A 23,356-nucleotide genomic window follows, 5' to 3' on the forward strand; every position below is an offset into this window, starting at 1 on the left:
AAACAGTTCCATGCTACGTAAAAGCTTTTGTAGAGAAAGAGAGGAATACTGGATACGCAAACTAAGTACTGCAATACCTTATGAATGAGCAAACACCATCAACCTATAGGCAATTTGTCAAGTCAATATAACAATAAAGTAAATGTGATAGATTTATTCGGAAATAATCCAAGACAAATAAGGAAGCAAGGGCACTGCCACTATACATCACCTGAAATGCATGATGTCTCCATAGATTATTTTCTTCCTTTCTTACAAAAAAACTGTTAAAGTTCATTACATCAAAGCTTAATCTACCCTATGCCTCCCACTCTTCTGCTTCCTATTTCGATAATTTTGGTTTTAAGTACTTCTAACATAAAATGTATTTTGGATTAAGATCTTCCTATATATTTGATTCTAATTCTGGTGATGAGAAATACGTGTACAGTTTATCGAACTTTGCAACATATATAATTGGTATTATTTGTATTTTATCCCAGTCTCTTTGAATGATTTTGTGTTGAAGGTCAAGATGAAGAAAAACGTTCATTTCTTCCACTACATTGTACCTTCATCAACAAAGATATTATACAATCAATCAGTTACCTCCATCATAATAACGTCACAAACAAAATATCGCCTTATTTCAAAGACAAATCCAATACCGATTACATGTATATAATATTATCATACTTCCAATATAATATCCAAAATTTTCACATACAACAGGATTTTGCACGACCTCAAGATTAAGGATATCAAGGGTAAACCACATGACTGTTCTTGCAAGAACTTTTCAATCAAATATGGTAACTCCGGTCACGTCATTACAGATTTGAAAATAATAGAAAACCACTTTCCCCGTAAAAAAGTCCTTGTCAATGTTCTAAGTACCATGTTTATAGATGTTGTGTTTGCAAGCAAAACACAAAAGTCGCCAAAACCGGCAAATGGTCGAATTTAGTCGAATTCTGAAATGGCCATTGAATTTAAAATGCAATGTTTACTCTAGAAATCAATTTTCATTGAAATCCAACAGTGTTGACATTTCGCCTATTTTGGCGGCCATTCTGAAAACAATTGGCGGTTTTTAGACAGAATCTGAAGCCGTCATTGAATTAAGAATGTCATGTTTACCCTAGATATAAATTTTCATTGAAATCGAACAATGTTGAAATTTTGCCGATTTTTGCCGATGATGTCAGCAAGTCTAGAACAGCGTTCTGACTTATTTTTATACATCTAATGAGTTCCACTAATTTTATAGAATTATAGAATTTTTTCTATTTTTCCGGGTGTTGTTTTGGCGGCCATTTTGAAATCGGCAGCCATTGTGAAATTTCGGAAGTGGCTTGCACACCTCCTGAGCATGCTTGATTTTTGAGCCAAGTTTGGTATGAATCGAATAGACGGTCTCGGAGTAATCGTCCCGAAATTTTTACGTTCAAAAGAAGTATAATAATAATAATAATAAGAAGAAGAAGAAGAAGAAGAAACGGAGCAAAAACAATAAGTCACAAAACTTCGTTTGGGCGACTTAATTTATAACAAAGACATACTTCATTTCAAAAATGAATGAATGATTTCAAAAATCCATTTATTCTTTAGGAACTGTTTACAAAAATATAGAAAAGCAAACGAAATTAAATATGTTTTCAAGATTGATTTTATAAAATCGTGATACAAAACTTTGATGTTTTCTTCTAAAAAACGAGTATTAATCTTATATATTTATAATTTTTCGTTACATAAATTATAAAGTTTCGTTACATATATTATAAAGTTTCGTTACATATATTATATTTCCCGTTCTGTATTACAATAGCATATTCTTTCTAATTTGAATATTTGAACATTTCTTTTGCTGTATTACATACTTTTGAATCGTACATTTCATTTCTCCTAATGACATGTTTATCATACCTTGAAAATTATGATTTTTTCTTTTTTGATTTTTAAAAAAAAGTACACGATTTTCCTTTTTATAATACAATTATTTATGTAAATTTGTCCGCGTGTACTTATTCTCATAATGCATAATTTTTGCCATAGCAAGTTACGTAAAACCTGGATAAGTGAATAGATAGTTGTCGAATATTATGGATTTATTTATACTCTTTATACTTTTACATTTATAAATGTAAAGCTAAAGTATAATACGCCAAACGCAGCTTTTTCATTTTTTAACTTTGTGAAAAAGTCAGAAAAAATAGTCCCATTAGTCCATAAGGCTCAAATGGTTATATTTTGGTAAGGAATATATATTTTGAAGTCCATTTTCATTCATGGTGTAGAATAAAGAAGAAAAAAAAACTTTTTTTGTTAAGACGTCGTTGTGCTGTTAGACAAGATGTAGATGTCATTGTTATTCTAAAAAAATCGGGGTTATGCCCGGCAAGTTAATATATTAGTCTACGGGACTTATCTCCAGATGGACATACAAAATGGACAAAAGATGATAATAGTTATCGGCGGAGGGAGGGTGTGTTAACAAAATTAAAACTGTACATTTTATTAGCCCCACACTTGGTATATAGCACAGTACATTATTTTATTTCAAAAAAGAATTTAATTAAAAAGACCATGGAGTTGATGTTAACACGATTTAAATGTAGCGATGAACATATCGATTTTTGTTCTCTCCACAATTTTAGAAAACAATAAAAAAAGCCTCCATAACTGCTAACATAATGTTAGATCTAAATAGAGATCACAACTCAAACGTGAGGAATTAACGTTTCTAAGTAAATCATTGTAGGCAATACCATTTCAAAACAGATAAAAGAATGTAACAGATGATCATTATTTCTCTACGCTATATAAATTTGTATCCAAAATCGTTTTGAAACTAGTGCTAGTTAATAATTTTAGGTACTAATCTTGATTGAAACATGCATTTATTGATACATTTATTGTTTGTCATATTCCCTAATGTGAGAGAAACAACAATTACCGTTGAATTACTCCGAGGTAAAGCGATGGACAGAAGAATTATTTTCATAAACCAGTTGCCAAGTGTTTATCAATGCGTTCAAATGTGTTTAAATGTGGATATATGCAAATGTTTGGCGTTTAATACACAGAGTCGTATCTGCAACTTGTCTGATAGGACATTCCTTATTAGTGAACTGATAAGTGAGGAATTTTCAATTTTTGCCCAGAAACAATCTATTACATCGGTAAGTTGTTTAAATATTTGCCTTCGTCACATCATTAGAAGAGTAATAGCGTCCTGCATCAGAAAAAAATACAGATATAATGGTATTGTTTATGGTAATTTTGCTCATCAAATAACTTTGTTTTTGGTAATTTTGTTTAAAAAACTGGTATTTAGAAATATTGCATAAATATTAACATTTTTTTTCTGAAGAAAGTTTTCGCGAAAAAATGACTAAAAATAGAATCAATGCACACCCAAATAAGTAGATGTTTAACGTGACTTGTAAAATTAATTCGGTATGCTTAGTATTGTAAATAATAAGTAGACCCATTGGACCTATGCATAATATCTGCTTAACTGCGTTATTAACGTTTGCACAAACTGTATACCAGTTTGTATTTCTTTGTACATGTTTTGTCTTCGACATGTATGCAGGACCAGAAAACCGTGTGAAAGTGCATTTTATGCTATTAACCCGTTTCCGTTAATAAGGTCTAGTGTCAACAAATCTCATTTGATATTCATGGAAAGGGACATATCTGAAAAAAAAAAAACATATATTAATGATAGTTTTTAACATGAAATTGTGCTGTAGTAATTTAATTAACTGCATGAAATAAGAAATAAAAACACACTAAATCCCAATAGAATAAGCATTCAAAATTGAATAAAATTATAAAATTAAATTGAAATAGTTCTCTTGTTTTGAAGCCTTGATGCAATCAGACTTGGAAATATCTCACGCCTCAAGTCCCATACAAAAGAAACTCCTATATATTTTAAGAATAAAAATATGACTTTTAACTTCTAATTCTTACATTTCTAACACTACAATTACATCTAAAATATTCGATCCTTTTAACACGTATGGCATATTGTCAGCACTGAAGAATAAAAATCAAAACCTTCTGATTGCACTTATTTTTTTTCATCTATAAAAATCTTTGACGGTAACATTAATGGTGACCGATTATTTGAATATTATTGAAATATTCGTTATATATAGCTAAAGGACCTAAATTCCGTGAATAAAATCAACTAGTTGTAATTTCAAATTTTGTCGGAATTTTTGATGCACGCAATATATTTCTTTGCTAAGAAATTGGTTTATTGTCTCTCGCTTTGATTGATTTTCTAGAAATTACCATAAATACGTCGGTCTACTTGAACCATCTTTGGCCGTCACCAAGGCTGACCTGACTGACAATTGTATAGTGTGTGTACCCAGTTATGATCAGAGATCTCCAATTACCATGATATGATACAATATAGCATAACATTTGAAATTCTATTAAAAGTTTTTTAAATGGACCAAAAATAATTTTTGTGGGGATGTGACCACTTTGACCCCCGATGACTCGAAAACCTTAAATAATATCTGAAATCTGATTGAAAAACGCAAGCATGAATTTCTATAAGGAATCCAATATAAAATATTTTCAAATCGGACCAAAACAAAAAAGTCGATTTTTTTTACTCAAAAACCGTAAGGGATATTTGACATCTGATTGAAAAACACGAATTTTCATAAGAAATTATAATGATAATGATAATAATTAGAAAAAAAACATACAAGAAAAAAACACACACAAAAAAAAACAGAAACAAAAACAAGCCAAGAACGCACACACACACACACACACACACACACACACACACACACACACACACACAATAAAAACAACAAAACAAAACAAAGCAAACAAACACAATTGGACAAAATTAAAACATTTTGGGGAGCGGGAAAATTTTGTACCCATTTGACTCCAAAATTGTTAAAGATAACCATACTCTGTAAAGGTTTTTAAAACAGATTTTCAAAAGAAACAAATGAACTATTCCTATAAATTCAAATAATAACACACGTTTTCACATTTTGAATCTTTTAACCCCTTACTTTCAAATGAGGAAGTGTGAAAATCTCCAAAAACTGTAGGATCTTCCGCAATGTCCTAAGTAACGTGTTAAATTTTCAAAAAGTTCTGATAGTTTTTATTCATATTATTGTAAATAAACTATTGAAAGTTAACGGGCAACAAGGACAACGACGACGACAACAGGGTAATACCAATATACGATTGTTTTGCCACATATTAAATGGAATCAATGAAATCTGAATTTGAAAAAGTAGATATGCATTTGCATTTGTCAAGTTCACATTGATAGGTGAAGCAATATCATTAAAATTGCTACTGTTTCCGGGACTACTTGGATATGTAAATATGGCGTATAGTCTAAAGTGGACATTCAAATTTCAACCGTCGCCACCATGACCTGAATGACTGACTCTCCTATACAAACTGTATTATTATTTTTTGAAATATGATCAGCAAACGTGAACTGCAATAGATGGGTTATATTAAACGATGGACTTAAGTAGAAAAAACATTTATAGTTTTCCTTTCCTCTTTCTTCCGCTGGCTTAACTTTTTATGAGCAATTCGGTTGGTGTTTCTAGAAAAGCAGAGGATCTATTTTAGCCATGCATACCTTACTATTTCAAGCTACGAATATGTGTTTAAAGTTTCTTTTTTAACAATTCTTTCCGCTACAATGAGCTGCAAACAAAATTTGAGTGAACGAACAGAATCAAGAGATAAAATAATTGTTTGTTAGAAAATCTGTTTCAGCCATGCATATTTGACTATCTCAAGCTACGAATATAAGTTTTAGGTTTTTTTATTACAATTTTTTCCGTCAGAATGTTGGTTCTCTTGACTACTAATTCACACAACACAACAATCAGTCACATACACAATATGTTATAAAAATGAAGCGACAAAGTGCATATTTTGTAATAAATTACATTATTCATTGCCAAGGTCTTAAGCACTGAATTACTGGATAGTTTGGGGATATACTGTGTATATAAGAATTATTTGGCGAAATTCGAAAAAAAAAACAAAACCAAAAACAAAAGAAAAAAAAACCTACACTGTCCATACGTGTTGCACAGTCAAATAAATGGTATAATTTACAATTTCATTTAGTGAATTTATTAATACTATCATCTGTCTTCTACATTAGTCTAGTTTTGTATTTTTCTTTTAACTTGAATATAACCGATTTTAAACTTACTGTCGGTTATATAGTTACTTAAGAAAGGATGATATCTTTGATGTATATAAACTTTTTTTTGTTTCCTGAAACCATAAACTAAGATTGATAGCATATGCTTGCATATTGGGGCATGTTTGATTTGTTTTTGTTTTTTACATCTTACATATTTCGAATGAATGCACCAATAAACTATGGCCAAATCCTGTTTTTTTTTAAAGAAAATACAAACGCAGTACATAACATCAAGTCTTAAAAATCAGAATCGGAAGAATTCATCCTTTTACAATCACTGATCAATGCACCAGGCCAAAGTGCCACAAAACTTGAAAAAAATAAAGTCTGAGAAAATTCGTAACTGTTTATGACGTGCTTACAATTTAATTTTGGAAGTATATCTCTTTTTGTAGTTGTATCTAATGCATCTGATGACGGGTCACTTCACAAAATGTTCGTACAGCATTTTAGTGGTATTTTGATAGAGATGGCAATTGTTAGTCTCGAGAAATATATCTGCCCTCCGTTGAAAGTCATGTAAGCAGAAATCAATGATTAACTTTTAAGAGACAGCCTAACAACGATGTGCATTGTGTGGTAATTCAAAAGAAAACTCATAAAACAAAGCTATGTTGTTCTGAACTGTAAATAAAGATTTACTTGTTTCATTAAGGATTTTAGAGTAATTTAAGAAGCAAGGGTATGTAGAATTGTGTATCATAATGTAAAACAATATGCTTTTTTATTACAGGATGTTCCACTTTTCAATAATGAAAATTCATGTTCAGGTTATCAATACTATTTAGCTAGTCGCAGTGGTGGAAAATGTATACCATGTAAGTATGATGCAAACATTCATACAGTTGTGTATGAAAATTGATAGAAAAAAATAAACAAATGCAATTGACGATATCAATTTGTTCAATGTAAATGATATATAAATAATTCCAATCATAAATATTGCAAATGAGGTATTAAAAGAATGCATTATTTGTAGATAACAACCTTTACACCATTTACTTATAAATATACAAAATGATAGAAGAAAAGGAAACAAGAAAAAGAACGAATTATACAGTTTTCAAAAGAAATCCATGCCATGTTGAATAAAATGTAAAAAGAAAAAACTTCTTCAGACACCCTTCAATTGAAATCATGCACGTATTATAATTATTTTACAATAGATTTCCAATGTGTTGACGGAACCACATACTGGAATTGCACACGTCTTGCAGCTGAAGGTGCTTGCGAGGAAAGTTTTATTGGGAAACAAGTAAATAGTAACTGGACATTTACCAGGGGCAATTGGAACTGGCTGACAATAAACTGCAAGCGAAGTTGTAAGCTTTGTCCCGATGTGTTTTAACAGAACCTGAATTTGTTTTATCAATTGATTTTTTTATATTCCATCAAAATAAACCTTATAAATCTCAAGTTATGTAATGCAAAACTTCTTTCATCAAGAGATACTTTTGCCGGAATATATCAAAAGTAGTTTATAGTAATTTACAAAACATATTCAATCATGTTTCACTTTTGAAATGTTTAAAGTCAATAGTTGTAAAAAGGTCTGATACTTTAAATATTAAATTTCAACATTTTATCTGTAATCACAAAAGTTTTCGGAGAAAAGATGCTGAAAAGATATGTTTAACTTTTTATTTATTTCAAGTTTTTTAATGTGGACAATGATTCCTAACGCCAGTTATATAGAATATCTGTATTTTTTGTGAAGTTCTCTTTTTAATTTATATTCAATTTAATATCAAAATTGCAGCTTTCTATGTCATATTTAAAAAAAACAAAAAACAAAAAAAAAAAAAAAAAACAGTGTACTAAAATATTGCTTGTCATTCAAGTGTTCATTGCTTTAGTTTAATTCCATCTAACTAGATGGACGTCATACTATTTGTACGTGAATAAATAAAATTAAATTAATTCTTAATAGAGTCATTAGAATCTGTAGACATGACAAACACAATGTGAAAACACTTTTAGGATTTTTTGAGAAAAAAAACAATGTATTAAAATATTGATGATGTTTTTCATGTATTAATTGCTTTTAATTATTTTAATCAGCGATACATTTGACCTTATGAAAGTCACACTATTCATATGAAAACAAAACAAAACAAAACAAAAACAAAAACAAAAACAAAACAAACAAACACACAAAATAAATGAAGTTAAGAGCAATGCTTTGTTTTGGTTGATCGCAAATTTTTTTAAAGATAAATTAACAAAATCCATACACTGGACCAAAACATGAAAACAGCTTGTATTACGCCTTAAATCAGATTACTTGTTTTACATTGAGTAATTAATGGAGTAAACATTTTTAAAATAACAAAAAGCAAAGAAATTAGCACATATTGCAACAGACTACACTATTCAATATGGCAGGAATTCAGAGAAATTTGTTGTTTACAAAGAAAAAGGTGATCAAGGCACAAAGCGGGTGAGTCCAATTGTACAAAATTCCATAGTGAAGATTTGGTGAAGATTTGGTAATGACTCTTTAAAAGCAGTCGCAAATGTAATGATAATTGTTCAAAATATGGGACAAGATTATGTTTTTTTTCAGTAGCATAAATGGACGTCGTTAACCTAGGAAACAGAAATGAAAACACAAATCAATAAACAAGATGTGACATAATTATGCAAAAGACATTTTTTCCTTTTTTTTAATTTTTCACAAATTTTATCCCGAAAATTATTTTATCGCCCCTAACCTGAAATCCTGGACCTGCATCTAAATACCCAATGATATATATATTTATATTTCACTTGTAATTGGTCCAAGGACAGCCAATACAGCAACCTTCTGACTAATATCCTGGAAATAATATAGAATAAAATCAGATGCATGCATCTTTTAAAATAAAAAGTAAAATCTAAAAAAAAATATAACAAAATCCATATCTTACGATTCAGTTTCATTTAAGATTTAGAAAGAAATTCAGATTTTGCTTATCCACAGGTATTATTTTTCACAAAAAAAAAAAAAAAAAAAAATGAAGCCGTAACGAAAAAAAAATGATGCAACATATGTCTTTTTTTTCATGAAACCGCAAACATGTATTTTAAAGCAGTTTCTCATAACCGATACTTTAGAAAATGACAAGAATTTAACTTGATTTTGATTCTTTGTATAAAATTTCTTGTTACCACGACAGGAATATCTATATCTAAGTTTCAAGCATTTGGATATTTTATAATTTGAAATTATAATTGTATTAGAAAAAATTACATTATATTATAGTTATTATATATATCGATGCGATTGAATCGCAGTCAACTACGAAAATATTTGCATGACATTCTAAATACATAATAAAATATAACAACTGACATTGTGGTAAGAGAGATAATTACAATATTAACAATAGAAACTAATAAAAACCACTGAAACACAATAGTTCACAAAACGTCATAAATAGTTACACAAAATCGTTATGTCCAGGATATAAATACATTTACTAATTTGGGCGTTGGATGCCATGATAATAACAGGCAACAGTTCCACTCTCCAGATTTGGCGGACAAAGTCTTGACTTTAAAGCAAAGGTCTTTAAAAAACTAAACAATACACAGAGAAATCAAATAATAAATGAACAACTTAAGCAAAGAAGATATGTGTGAAAAATGTGCACAATTCGTTCCCCGTCTATATGTGGATGGAAAAACAAGAGGGAAGTTTTGTATTATATAGGGGTTATGGGTTAAGTAGGGCATTAAATCTTCAGTGCAATTCACAGACAGACAGTAGACATCAAACTCTAAAACAAATTGAAAGTAACACAATAAACAAGTTGAATTTCATAGCGTCAATCCGGATAAACAGCCCTAATTTATCAACATTTTCTTTTTCAAGGAAAGATAATATATAGGTATATCAATTAATACTTGTATATTCTATTGTTTTGGAAAACATTTAATATATATATAACATCATCCTATTTTCCGGTTCCTTTAACAAATGAAATTTTTTCAGCGTGTTTTAATCGAATTATGAATTATACATAATCACAGAAATAAATGTTATATAACCAATTTAACAGATGAAAAGAAATATTCTTCAACTCCAATTATCACAACTTTTCATCATCCTTTAAAACTTTCCTTTTTAACTTTTTTTTTATATTTTTTACAACCTTTGTTTGTAAATTTTAAAAAAAATAAACCTTTGAAAAACTGTATTAATGGCGGAAGCAAGTAATTCATTTATTATTGTTAAAGTTTTTTCTGTTTCAGAATATAGTATGCCGTCTTGTTTCGCAAAAATATATAATCAAGGTCTAAAAATTATCTGGTATTGAAGGAGAAGATCAATATTTTGATATGAATATTTAATTAGATCTCCATAAAACGCATACATTTTACTGCTTTATTAATATCAAATGTAGAAAGTAAAGTGACTTAGTATTTTTATTGACTAACAAATTGATACTTAGATTTAATGAAAGCCATCAACTCAATAAATAAGTCGGCCAATATGACAAATACCTGCCAATATCCTTATTGGCAAAGTTCTATTCTGTTTGGTCAACTGTGTGTATGTTACGATAAATTGTGAGACTTTCCGAATTAACGTTTTCGTCGTCGACGAAGAATAAATGAGTTATTTCTGGAAAAACTTGTACAACACACCAAATATTTGAATATTTGATTGTTATTTTTGATTTTTTAAGTTAATTTTTGGTTGGACAATATGCCACAATACATCTAGCATTTTGAAACTGTTGAATTGTATGTGAAATACTTAATTTGATGCTTGAAACAAAACATAATACATGTATTTAAAGTGAACCTTACAGTTTTATATTTATAGAAGATAGATTTTCCTAGTTTGTCTGGAAGACGACCTCGATTGAATATGCTTCAAAACATAGGTCACCATATATATCAAAACGATAAGTGTTTCGATCGCACAAATTACCGGTAAATACATTCCAAAAAGATTTTACACGAAATAAAAAAAAATTAAAAATACCACAAAAGGAAAACCATAAAAAAAAGAAAAAAAAAAAAAAAAAAAAAAAAAAAAACCAAAAAACAAAAAAAATAAAAAAAAAATGAAAAAAAAAAAAAACAAAACAAAAACAACTCACGACAAAACATATGTATGAAAAAGAAAAAAAAACAACACAAAACAAGAAACAAGTAGTTATATTTACGTTTGTCCAAATTCTTAAATCAAAACCAAGTGTCTGGTTTCTTAAATTAATTCTTACATTGAGATTTACCTCAAATGCTCCCCAAAATCAGATTGCTTGAAATGGAGACTTGACGATATTTTAAAGGATTGTTTTTTGTTCAGAAGCAAAAAAAAAAAAAAAAAAACCAAACAAACAAACAAACAAACAAACAAAAAACTTGATTATTACTTGCATTTTAACTTATTTAATATTTTGCACGTAATTACAATATCAAATTAGACGTCAACCAATACTGTTTGTGTTCATGAAAACAATATAGTTAACCTTACACACAACATTCTATCAAATTGTATTAAAATATGATATTAAAGTGGAATTATCAAAAGAATGTTATCCAGGGACAAAGACCAGACATGGAAAACAGACATACACAACAAAGAACATAAAGTAACTAAAATCATACATATAAGTAACAAAAGCAAATGATCAACTCGGACTCCACTAAAAACCGGGAGCATGGACCAGGTGCATCGGTAGGGTTAGCGTCCACTACTTTCCTAGAAACACCCACCTCATAAAAAGTCAAGTCCGGGGTAGACGAAAGAGGAAAGGAAAATTATGACACGTTGAATAAATCAGTTTTCATGGCGCAGATGGATACACCGTGGCGATCCAAGAGTTCATGAAGACGACATGAACTTCTGTAGTGATGACTTAAATCTTGTAGTAATATAAACCTGTTCCAGAAGTCTATTTGTTAGAATTCTGACATAACATATAAGCTCTGATGTGAACACTCCATACGCAGGTGCTGAAGGGATGGTGCCATAGATGAAAGGAAAGTTTTGACAATTCTGAATGAAAAGTCAGCACGTTTGTCGTAAAGTTTGGTCAATAGTTTTCTTTACCATCGATTTTTAAGTGTAGTTCAAGATACGAGGCTGACCTCACTGTGTCTGCAGTATCCTTTATCTCAAGTTCTTTGGGGTAGATGCGATGTATCAAATCAGGGAAATTAGGATTATTTAAAGATAATACGTCATCTATATAACGGAAACTGAGATTAAAGGACCTAGCTAAACGATATTCTTTCTTTCGGAAAGTACAATTATAATAAATCAGTATTAACCTTTTAAAGGGACAGTTAGTACTGTATTTATCTCATTTATCAAATGTTAAATTTGTATATATTAGTTACCAACATGAAGCTTACATAGACGGAAACATACTCAATGGAGTTTATTTGCTGAGTGGTATGGATAGTTGAATGAAAGTTAAAAGAGGAATTCTGCAAGGCAACATAGAAACAAGATAATAATGAGTGCAGGATTAGAAACAATAGCTTTTGCAACCATTCAACTAAATTTTCTTCTAGATCATCTGTTTTAAATAGGGTCAAATATTCAGGGTAAGTGAACGTGTGTTCAAATGTTCCTTAAGGCCGAAGAAAATTTGATGCCTTGGAAACATACATTCAGCAACAAATACTTAACATTGCAAGGAACAGATGAAAAGAGTAATTCAAATATAAAAAAAACCCACGTATTTTAAACAATTTCGTCCAAAACAATCTACCCTGTCGTTATCGTTATTTACATTCTCAATTTAAAGATTCTTTAGAACCATTGACTGTTTCAAATGCTATAAACCATAACAAGAGTTCTGCACTAAAGGATATAATGTCATATGATATAAAGCAATGGCGAATATAAATTGTCATAACCGAATTGTCAAATTGATAAACTCTAGGCATTATTCAAAAAGTGTAGTCAAAACAGAAAGTTCGTATTACAATTAGCAAAAAATGAAAAGTTCTTGAGATGGTTGATGTTTGGCTTCTTCGTATTTAATTGAAATTAATCTGTCTGATATCTAGTAGACACTAACAATAAAACGTCTAATACAATGTTACATTAAGTTTAATTCGTATGTTAGAATAAACTATTATTAATTTTGTTGGACACCAACACAGATGTGTGTTGGTGGCTTAATAACCACAGGGTAGTGATATGCGTCTAGTGCAGTAGTGATCGAACGTCTCTAGATCGCTACTGACACTGACTACGTGTAGACGAAAAGGGGAGCAGCGTAAGCAGAAGCCTTCCTCTGCCAGTACATAGCCTCTACACTACCAAGACTCCTTCAATTTGCCTCCCCGAGGTAACACACGGTAACTTGGGTCTAGTCCTCAAGGCTAACATGAAGGGGATCTCGGAGTAACAAGGACCCTAGAGGTGTAGAGTGCAGGCCCACCGGCGCGTGGAACACGCCCTGGCTCTCACCAACCTTGCCCCACCTATGGGTTAAATAGATCGCTGCCTTGTGATGGACTGTTGAGTCAAAGGCTACGGGAGACAACCCAGACAGAAAACGATGGTCAGACTGGGATCAAACCTTTGAAAGGGAACCTGTCTAGGAGAGGAAACTCTGATGTAAAAACCCGGCTAGAAAGGAGTCGTCACCCATGGTAGGGAACCTATCTAGGAGAGCTAACTCTGATACAAAAGCATGTGAGGGACTTGCTGACCACCACATTAAAATAAAGCTGAAGCTAGAGGGCCAACCCCCCACTAGTGGATACAAATGGTTACAGAAACGATTACAGTAAAAGTCATTCCTCGGACTCGTCAACGACTAGAGAAAGAGGACCAAACCAAACATCGAGGACAGCAAATGACGCGAAAACTGATGAAGTTGTTCTCACCAAAACAACCAACAACCATAGGCACTTGGAATGTTAGAACAATGTATCAAAGTGACAAAAGCTTGCAAATTGCGAACGAAATGGATAGATACAATATCGAAATTCTAGGACTCAGCGAAGTAAGATGGAATACAGCTGGAATGACAACACTATCTTCAAGTCATACGGTCATATTCTCAGGAAATCCAAATGAAGACGACATACATGACAAAGGCGTGGGATTCATGCTTACAAAGAAAGCCAAGAAATTGCTTTTGGAGTGGAATCCAATATCTGCAAGAGTGATATCAGCTAGATTTGACACTCGATTCCAGAAAACAACATTTATACAGGTGTATGCACCAACAAACACCGCAGACGAAGATGATAAAAATGATTTCTACAACTTATTACAATCAGTTGTTGATGCCGTTCCAAAAAGAGACATCCTTATCATCTTAGGAGATCTGAATGCCAAAGTAGGTGATGACAGAGGAGGTAGAGAAAGGGAGATAGGACCACATGGAATAGGGCAAATGAATGAGAACGGAGAGATGTTTGCTGACTTTTGCGCTATTAACAGTCTAGTAATTGGCGGTACTTGGTTTCCACATAAATCTTGTCATAAAACCACCTGGATTTCACCATCTGGAGACACTGAAAACCAAATAGACCACATAACAATAAGCCGTCGATGGAGATCTTCATTACAAGATGTACGAACAAAACGTGGAGCAGACGCAGCATCAGATCACCACCTTGTAATTGGAAAAATTAAACTCAAGCTTTTAACAACAAAGAAAAGAGAGACTACAAAAAGGAAGTTTAATGTTGAGAAGTTTAAAGATCGGAAAGTGAAAGAAAACTACCAAATTACACTCAGGAACAGATTTAGTACTTTATTAGATCTTGACAACGAAGAAATGAACAATGATATTGATGACATCTGGAACTCAACAAAGACAGCCATTCTGGAAGCATGCGAAGAAACAGTTGGTTTCATTCAAGTGAAAAGAAAGAAATGGATGTCAGATCAAACATGGGATACAATATCTGAAAGAAGGGAAATAAAAGAAAAGTTGATGAGTGCCAAAACCAAACAGCAAAAGAAACACCTGCAAGACCTTTACAGCGCAAAAGACAGAGAAGTGAAGAAAAGCTGTAAAAGAGATAAAAGAAACCATGCTGAAAAGTTAGCAGTAGAAGCTGAAAACGCCTGCTTAAAAGGAGACATCAAAACATTGTATAACATCACAAGACAACTCAGTGGAAAGATCTCTCAAAATGAAAATTTACCAGTCAAAGATAAAAACAACAATACCCTCACAAAGCTAGAAGATCAGCTTGACAGATGGAAAGAACACTTTAGTGAGGTATTGAACAGACCACCACCAACAAATCCACAATACTTGAAGAAGGTCCAACACTTAACATAGAGACTGACAAAATTACCGAAAATGAAGTAAGAAAAGCCCTAAAACATCTTAAGAATGGGAAAGAAGCGGGAATCGATGGCATACCACCAGAAGCCCTCAAGTTCATGAATGACACTACCATTCAATATCTTCTTGGGCTATTAAACCAGATATGGGAAAAAGAAAAAATTCCAAAAGACTGGCAAAAGGGACCCTTGGTAAAACTACCTAAAAAGGGGGACAAATCCAATTGCAACAACTGGAGAGGAATAACTCTTTTGTCCATTCCTAGTAAAATCCTATGCAGTATAATCTTACAAAGAATGAAAGAAGAGATTGATAGCAAGCTGAGAGATGAACAAGCTGGATTTAGACAAGAACGATTATTTCGTCGACCAGATTGCAACACTCAGAATAATTATTGAGCAAACGATCGAATGGCAGTCATCCCTATATCTAAACTTTATTGACTTCCAGAAAGCATTTGACAGCATAGATCATCAGGTCTTGTGGAACATTCTAGGACACTATGGGATTCCTCCAAAGATTATTTCCATGATTAAGTTACTGTATGAAGAATTCTCTTGTCAGGTCATACATGCTGGTACATTGACGGATCCTTTCCCTGTAACAACTGGCGTAAGGCAAGGATGCATTCTCTCTCCCCTTCTCTTTCTCATAGTCATCGACTGGATAGCAACAACAGCTTACAACGACCCTCATGGTATACAATGGACACTAACATCTCGTCTAGAAGACCTCGAATTTGCAGACGACATATGCACACTATCGCATCGTCTTCAAGATTCCCAACACCAGGTCAACCATCTCGAAGAAACAGCTAAAAGAACAGGATTGTATATCAACACAGCCAAAACCAAAGCCATGAGAATCCAACAAAACCAGATGGATCCAATATTGGTAAATAACCAACAGATAGAGAATGTAGATAAATTTACGTACCTTGGAAGTGTCATGAGTACAACTGGAGGCACTGACGAAGATGTACAAGCCAGAAAGATGAAAGCATTACAGGCTTTTTCCATTCTAAAGCCAGTATGGAAAAGTAGAACACTGAGAACGACTACTAAGATCAAAATTTTCAACAGCAATGTTAAGTCTGTCCTGTTATATGGTTGCAAGACCTGGAGAGAAACAGAAAACACCATGAAATCTATACAAGTCTTTGTTAACAAGTGCCTAAAAAATATACTGAATATCAGATGGCCAGAAAAAATAACAAACAAGAAACTCTGGCAAAGAACAAAACAACAACCAATAGAAAACACCATTCGAACCCGAAAATGGAAATGGATTGGTCATACTTTAAGGAAGAACAATAAAAACACTACAAAGCAAGCTTTAGATTGGAATCCCCAAGGGCAAAGAAAAAGAGGAAGACCAAAGAACACCTGGAGGAGGGGTTTGAACTCTGAACTGAAGAGAGTAAGACTAACGTGGAAGAATTGTAACACCATCGCCCAAAACCGAAGCGAATGGAGAGAAACTGTAGTCGTCCTATGTCCACCCATGGACGAAATGGAATAAATCAAATAAATCAATCAACACAGATGTACAGTCAAACACTCCAAATGTCGCAGGAGCTCCCAAAATCAGTTTTTACGGATCTGTGAATTTTTTTCGAAGTTTTATTCAATTTTTCAAAAAAAAAATTTAACGGCGGCCACCTTGAAATGGCGATATTTTTTTATAGATGTAATATAGTCAACCGATAGCCCTTGTGATGACCTATGTTAAAATATCAAGTCTCTCAATTCATTCCCTATCATGAAAAAAAAATATCTTAGTATTGAATTGTATAAGTTTAAGTATAAGTTGTTTCCCTTCAAATAGCACTGATGCACGGCTCCTGTAGATGGTGCGGCATAGTATAAAATAATCCTTTCTTGTGGGTCCTGCCTTTCCAACTGCGTGTGCGTGTAACAACAAACAAAATACTTACACAGAACCCCTTCACCATCATGTCCGTTGACCAGACCACTAAACATATTGGATATCCCAACACCCACCAGAAGAATCCGACAGCTCCTGGTCCGAATCAGGTGACCCGTTAGATTCCCCCCTTTTAAATCGAATTCCCTGCATTTGACCAGGATTCTAAGGAAATTAACTTTTTACACCGTGTTGATCTAGAGAAACAAGCTCCACTACAAAATCCTTGTTCCCTAGATAATGAGGGTGCAAATGTCAGCTCAAGTTAATAACAGACTTTTTAAAAACCAGAAAGACAAGCCATGAATGTCCTTAAATCGGCCAACATCAAGAATGGAGACAAAATATGGTATTTGAGCCTCGTAAGTAATGACCCTTTTTGGACGTTTAAGAGTGCACTTCAGCTATAATGATTTTCATGAGAAGAATGCTCAAAAAGTTTCGAACCAGGGCAGAAGAATTGATTGCTCAAATATAAGAGGTTAACAGTTTTGTTTGGTAGATGTATGACCAACAACATCGCTCGAGAAAAGGAAGGGACCCGAATTCCTCCTGGGGCACAATTAATCAGGAGTTCTGGCTCCTCCTTGTTTGACAAACACACTTTCAATTATAATTCACAATCATACAAAAGTCGTCATTATTCAAACCAAATGTTGGGCGTGAGCAACACCCAAACACAAAATCCATATACAAACAAATGAACGAAAAGAGGTTCGATTATTTCTTTACAATGCCCCAGGAACAAAGTCAACAAAGTAATGTATGTAGATTTTACATTGAAGGCATTAATTGCCACTTTTATCCTTGTTGCAGCTACATGCATCAATGCAGATCTGGTGGTGGATAACACCATAGAGTGCATTGTAGGTAGAGCCAACAAGACCGCTAGTCGCTACTAGGTAGGTTTTACTCCAATTAAACATTCAACTCTTAAAGAATTCTTATCTTCGTACCCCGACACTGCCATGAGATCCTTTTTACATAATGGATACCCTCCGTTTTTGTTACCTAAATATTCTGGTCCTGACCAATCTAGGCTCTCAAAATATCTTCGCAATGTCCAGGACAACCAATAAATTCTTACGAACAAACTTAATAAAAACATTATTGCTAGTTGAGTGGTTGGGCCTTACATTACCTTCACTTTCCTACTCTACACGTGCTGCCCCTAAGACTTGTAACTAAAAAGGACTGTGGTTTTAGAATAATTCATCATTTATCTTTTATCATTTATCAATGACGTCTTCGACAAAACATTTTGCACTGTTCAGTACTGTGTCATCTATTGGGTCACGGTACAAAACTTAACTCTAATTATATTAAACCACTTTTAGGCTTCTTACTATTGAACCTTGCAAATTTTCTATCTAAGGCAAGACATTCCAGGGTAAGTAGTTTCTCGATGAAATGTTATCTTTCATGGCCTCCATTATTTGTTCTTTATTTGACAAATTTTCAACACTTTTGAACTGGATAGCACAACAGAGAACGCTAATGCATTTTTTCTTCAATATTTAGATGACTTTCTCTTTATAGAGTTTCAAGATGGCAGAAATCAGGTAATACATTTTTTGTACCCTTTCATGTTTTTCATCGAGTATTTAAGCAACTGGACGTTCCCCTATGAGAAGAACAAAAACATACATACCTACTTCCAAGTTTTCATGCATGGGCATTGAATATGACACACAAAAAATGATTATAATATTGCTTGATAACAAATTTAAGACCTTAAACTTAAGGCTACAATACTCACGCATAGAAAACAAGGAACTGTAGTTGAAATGCAAATCTTATTTGGCCTGAAGAATTTTGCTCCTGGAAGGACTTTTTGTCGTTGGTTGATAAATGCTACAATAAGGGTAAAGAAGCCACACTACAAAATTCGTGTCTCCAAATCCATGAAGTATCATCTAGAAATTTGGCTACCCTTCTTGCTTTCCTACAACAATGTCATCTCTGCCCCCCCTCCCCCCCAAAAAACAAAACAAAACAAAACAAAACAAAACAAAGAACTTTTGAGTAATTGATAACGTCCTTGAGCTTTATACAGACAATTCCAATGGTAAGGGGGCTTTCGGTGTCTGTTTGTGAGACAAGTATGCCAAAGGCCTCTTGCCACATTATGTGGTGAAATCCGGTATTACAAGGATCTTACTTTTAATGCACTTTTCCAAGTCGTTGCGGCTTTGTTGAATTGGAACTCATATTCATGTGACTGTGCTTCTCTCTTTAATTACAGTCCTTCTGGTCATGTCATCACTGGTGATTTGTATATTATTAAGAAGTAACTCTTTATTAAGTAGTTTCTCGTTGTTCAAAATTCAGAAACCCTCAGCGCCTCAATTTGAAACTTAATTTCAAAACCATATTTAATTTTGTGGAAATTATTCCAGATCATGTATAACAAGAGAAAAGGACCAAGAACCATAAATCGAGTCTTTGTCAGATTGGATACGTACTATCCGATCGTTGGTTAGGAATTGTCTTAACAATCTCGAGAAATGTGTCAATAAAAGTCCGTATTCAAACTATCGTGAGGGACTTGAATGTCTTCCCTCACTTCATGGGAAATATGTTATCGTCCCTGCGGACAAAAGTTCAAACAAAATTGTTTTTGTTTGCAAAGCCCATTACTTCAATTGCCTTATTAAGGGATTGGGCATTGATAGGAACATTCCAGGAAATGCCACATACAAACATTCTACTTTTGACAAAGACGAAATCATAAAAAATCACAAGTCCTTGGTGACTTCTATTAAACAAAATGTAAGAACTTACTTTACTTTTATAGGATTCCCCAAACTTCATAAGAATCCATAAAAAGAATGAATACAGTTTGATCTTCATCTTCCTCCACAAAGAAATGTCAATTCACCTTTCAAAGGTATTGTCGGCATTGAAGGATGGATAGCAAGCTAGTTGAATTCCACTTACTCTCGTAGTGTCATCAATCATATGCAGATACATACAAATTCTAAAATAATACTTCAATACCTAAAATGCCACAGCTTTTCCAAAATTAGTTCTCTTCAAACTTCTGATTTTTCAGCTCTTTACACTACGTTGCCATATGATAAATTGACATCTTGTTTGAAAGGACTTACTTGTAAATTTTTTGCTGTTTCGAAAAATTATGTTGTCCTTTATTACAAATCTAATATTTTCTAATACATCGAAATATAACAAAGTGTGTTACGCAGAAAACAAGTTAGCGATATGCATGTTTCCTCATTGATATCATAATTGTCACATTGGGAGGAGCTATTTTTCAACAACAAGTTGGAATTCCAATGGGCACTACACTTAACTGTGCTAATCTTTTAGCCGAATTGATTTTGTATTCATACGAGACTAAATGTCTTCAGAATCTCTCAAGGAATAAAAATATAAAAGATGCTAAATTTTTGCGTACAGATATATTGATGATGTATTGTCTATCAACAACCCTTCTTTTGGTATAAGGTTACCTTTAATATATTCCACAGAGCGCGAGATAAAGGAAACAGAAACAGCTTGTTATGCTTCTTTTTCGAACCAACATATCGAATTTCACGAAGATTTATGATACAAAAGACATCTTTATATCAAATATCATAAATTTTTCTTACCTGTACAGCAATAAAGCTTCATCTCCTGTATATGGAGTTTATATTTCTCAATTGATTCCCTACTGATTTCACTGAACGCCATAAATATCTGCGTAACAGACTCCTGAAGCAGGATTAGAGGAAATACATCTCAAAAGGTATCTTACTTAATTATTTTTTAAGATATCAGTCCTTGGTTGAAAAATACTCAGTTTCTTCTAAAATAATGAGTTATGATTGTTTTTTTGTAAATTGTTCTTTGTGTTGATGTGACCGCTGATTTACCGATAATGACACAATCTATGCAAATGCTATTTAATCACCACTGGTACATTTATACCGCAATGGAAGAGGAAGATTTAGCGCACTGTAAAACCTACCTTGACCTTCCATTTCGTTTGAAATACCTGCACCAAGTCCGGACCATTGCAGTACCAGCTACTCCGGTGTTGTAATATCTATTTTGCCAGATTATTTTTGGACTTTACTTAATGATGGATCGATTTATTGTTCGGTAATTTTGATTTTACCCTTATTCAAAAACAAGAAACTGCTTTTCCACATTGACAATCCGGTAGTAGTCTAGACAGTTAAAACAAAACAGTTATGCATGTGGTCAGAAAAATGGTACCGATGAATTTAACCAACAATACACATACACACATCAAAGCATACTACATACCATCTAAATGCAACAAAAAAGCTGACTGTCCCTCTTGTTAGCAGTGGGCAAAATTCAGAGAAGAAGCTCCACATGCTATTTAGAGGCCAACCAAAATCAATCCCACAATTTGGGAGGTCTGGAAGACATAGCAGCTCATTTTGTGCTGTGCAGCGTGGTTTCAAATGACCAGAAAAGCTACACTTTAGCAATACAGATATTGTCAAATTTCAGGCAAAAAATATCGTCATCAGATTTTGCCTGTCCTTGATTATGACCTATAAAGCTTTATTGCTTTCCTAACCACAGACAATTTTTAACCAGCCAAGTCACTACATACTTGTCTCGATCCATTCTTCCTTAACAACTTACCAATTCAATAAGATATCTAAAACAACTTTGGAATTTTAGGCATCCAGTCATGTCATATCCGTTCACATAGTACGATATGCCGGTGCAACATACTAAAGAAAAAAAAAACTGGTGTCAGAAAAACAAATAATGAAACTAGGGAGGTGGAAATCTCATGCATATGAACGTTGCATAAGGACAAGGCTTTTTGACACTAACAATCCACTACTTATCTCAGGGCAGAAGGCATTTGGATTGCTGGGTCTTCAATTTTACACTTGGCAGAGCTTGAAGCCAGGAGCCAAAATGAAAGAAGATCTTTGGGATTCAAAAAGAAAGGGATAAATACCTTCTGGATGGATAAACCAGGCTGCTTTTGAATGGTTTGGACAGTTCATTGGCTCTAAGAGCCTCGCCTAGATCACATTGTTATACATTGTAGCACCAACGATCTAACAGAAGCAATGACAGGCTTACAGTTGGTTGACAGTATAAAAACTTCCGTCCTTCGCCATAGTGTACTATTCAAAAACATTCATTTTATCTGATCATCTATGCTTCAACAAAGATATTGGTATTTTGCCTCTAATGTAAAACAATGAGAAACGGAAAGGAAATAGCCAAAATTAGCCAACCAAGTTCTTACAAACAACTTGAAAGTTGGTATCGAGTCAATTTTCAAAAATGGCAGTACAGTACTATACCCTTGTCCCATTAATTGGCTTCTCCTTATTGTCCTGCGGCGTCGGGGAAGACTAATTGTGATTGAGAGGCAGTTCATTGGCCATATCTGTGGGCCTTACAAGTTCTATAAATTACAGGTTTCAGGTTAAACGTGTTAAATTGTTTGGTTTACAGATCGGTAATGCTGAAACTCCCTCCACATCCTAATACAGAGGGGAGCTTAATAAAAGAGGGGCACTCCGTTCTGGACAAATGACATCGATAAGGGTGGACCCCGTATTCCTATCCTTTGATTATCTATGGATCTGACACATGTCTTTATATGTCATTTGTAGCACAACAGTAACACGTTCGAACAAGGATAGGAACATCAGTACAATGAAATCTGATGTCTTTTTAATTCATTAATTCATACACAAAATTAGTAGTGCATTACATGGTAAGCAAACAACACGATAAGGGCCAAACAAATAAGTTGCACTCTGTCTGTCTACCCGTATGAGCAACTTATAGCAGCTGATGTCTTATTGAGTAAAGCAAAAGTGTTGTAATTATTTGATAGATTGAAATGTGGTTCCCAAACCATTATTTTATACAACAGGAATAATCATTTATATAGTATAAAATTTAAAGACACTCTCTTCAAGCTTTTGAATGTAAT

At 33.1% G+C, this 23,356-nt stretch overlaps 1 protein-coding gene across 1 annotated transcript; it reads left to right on the top strand.

Annotated features, from left to right (window-relative positions):
• Nucleotides 1-14,139: 14,139 nt before the first annotated feature.
• On the top strand, nucleotides 14,140-15,474 carry LOC148627335 (protein CFDP2-like). Its single transcript, XM_088564830.1, has 2 exons — nucleotides 14,140-15,030; nucleotides 15,370-15,474. The coding sequence occupies exons 1-2, from the start codon at nucleotides 14,140-14,142 to the stop codon at nucleotides 15,472-15,474; spliced, it is 996 nt and encodes a 331-aa protein (XP_088420956.1).
• The last annotated feature ends 7,882 nt before the right edge of the window (nucleotides 15,475-23,356 follow it).

This window comes from Perna viridis, chromosome 1 (assembly GCF_037379345.1).
Source record: "Perna viridis isolate PV_CMFRI_1.1 ecotype Kerala chromosome 1, ASM3737934v1, whole genome shotgun sequence".
In the NCBI taxonomy this organism is placed as follows: domain Eukaryota; kingdom Metazoa; phylum Mollusca; class Bivalvia; order Mytilida; family Mytilidae; genus Perna; species Perna viridis.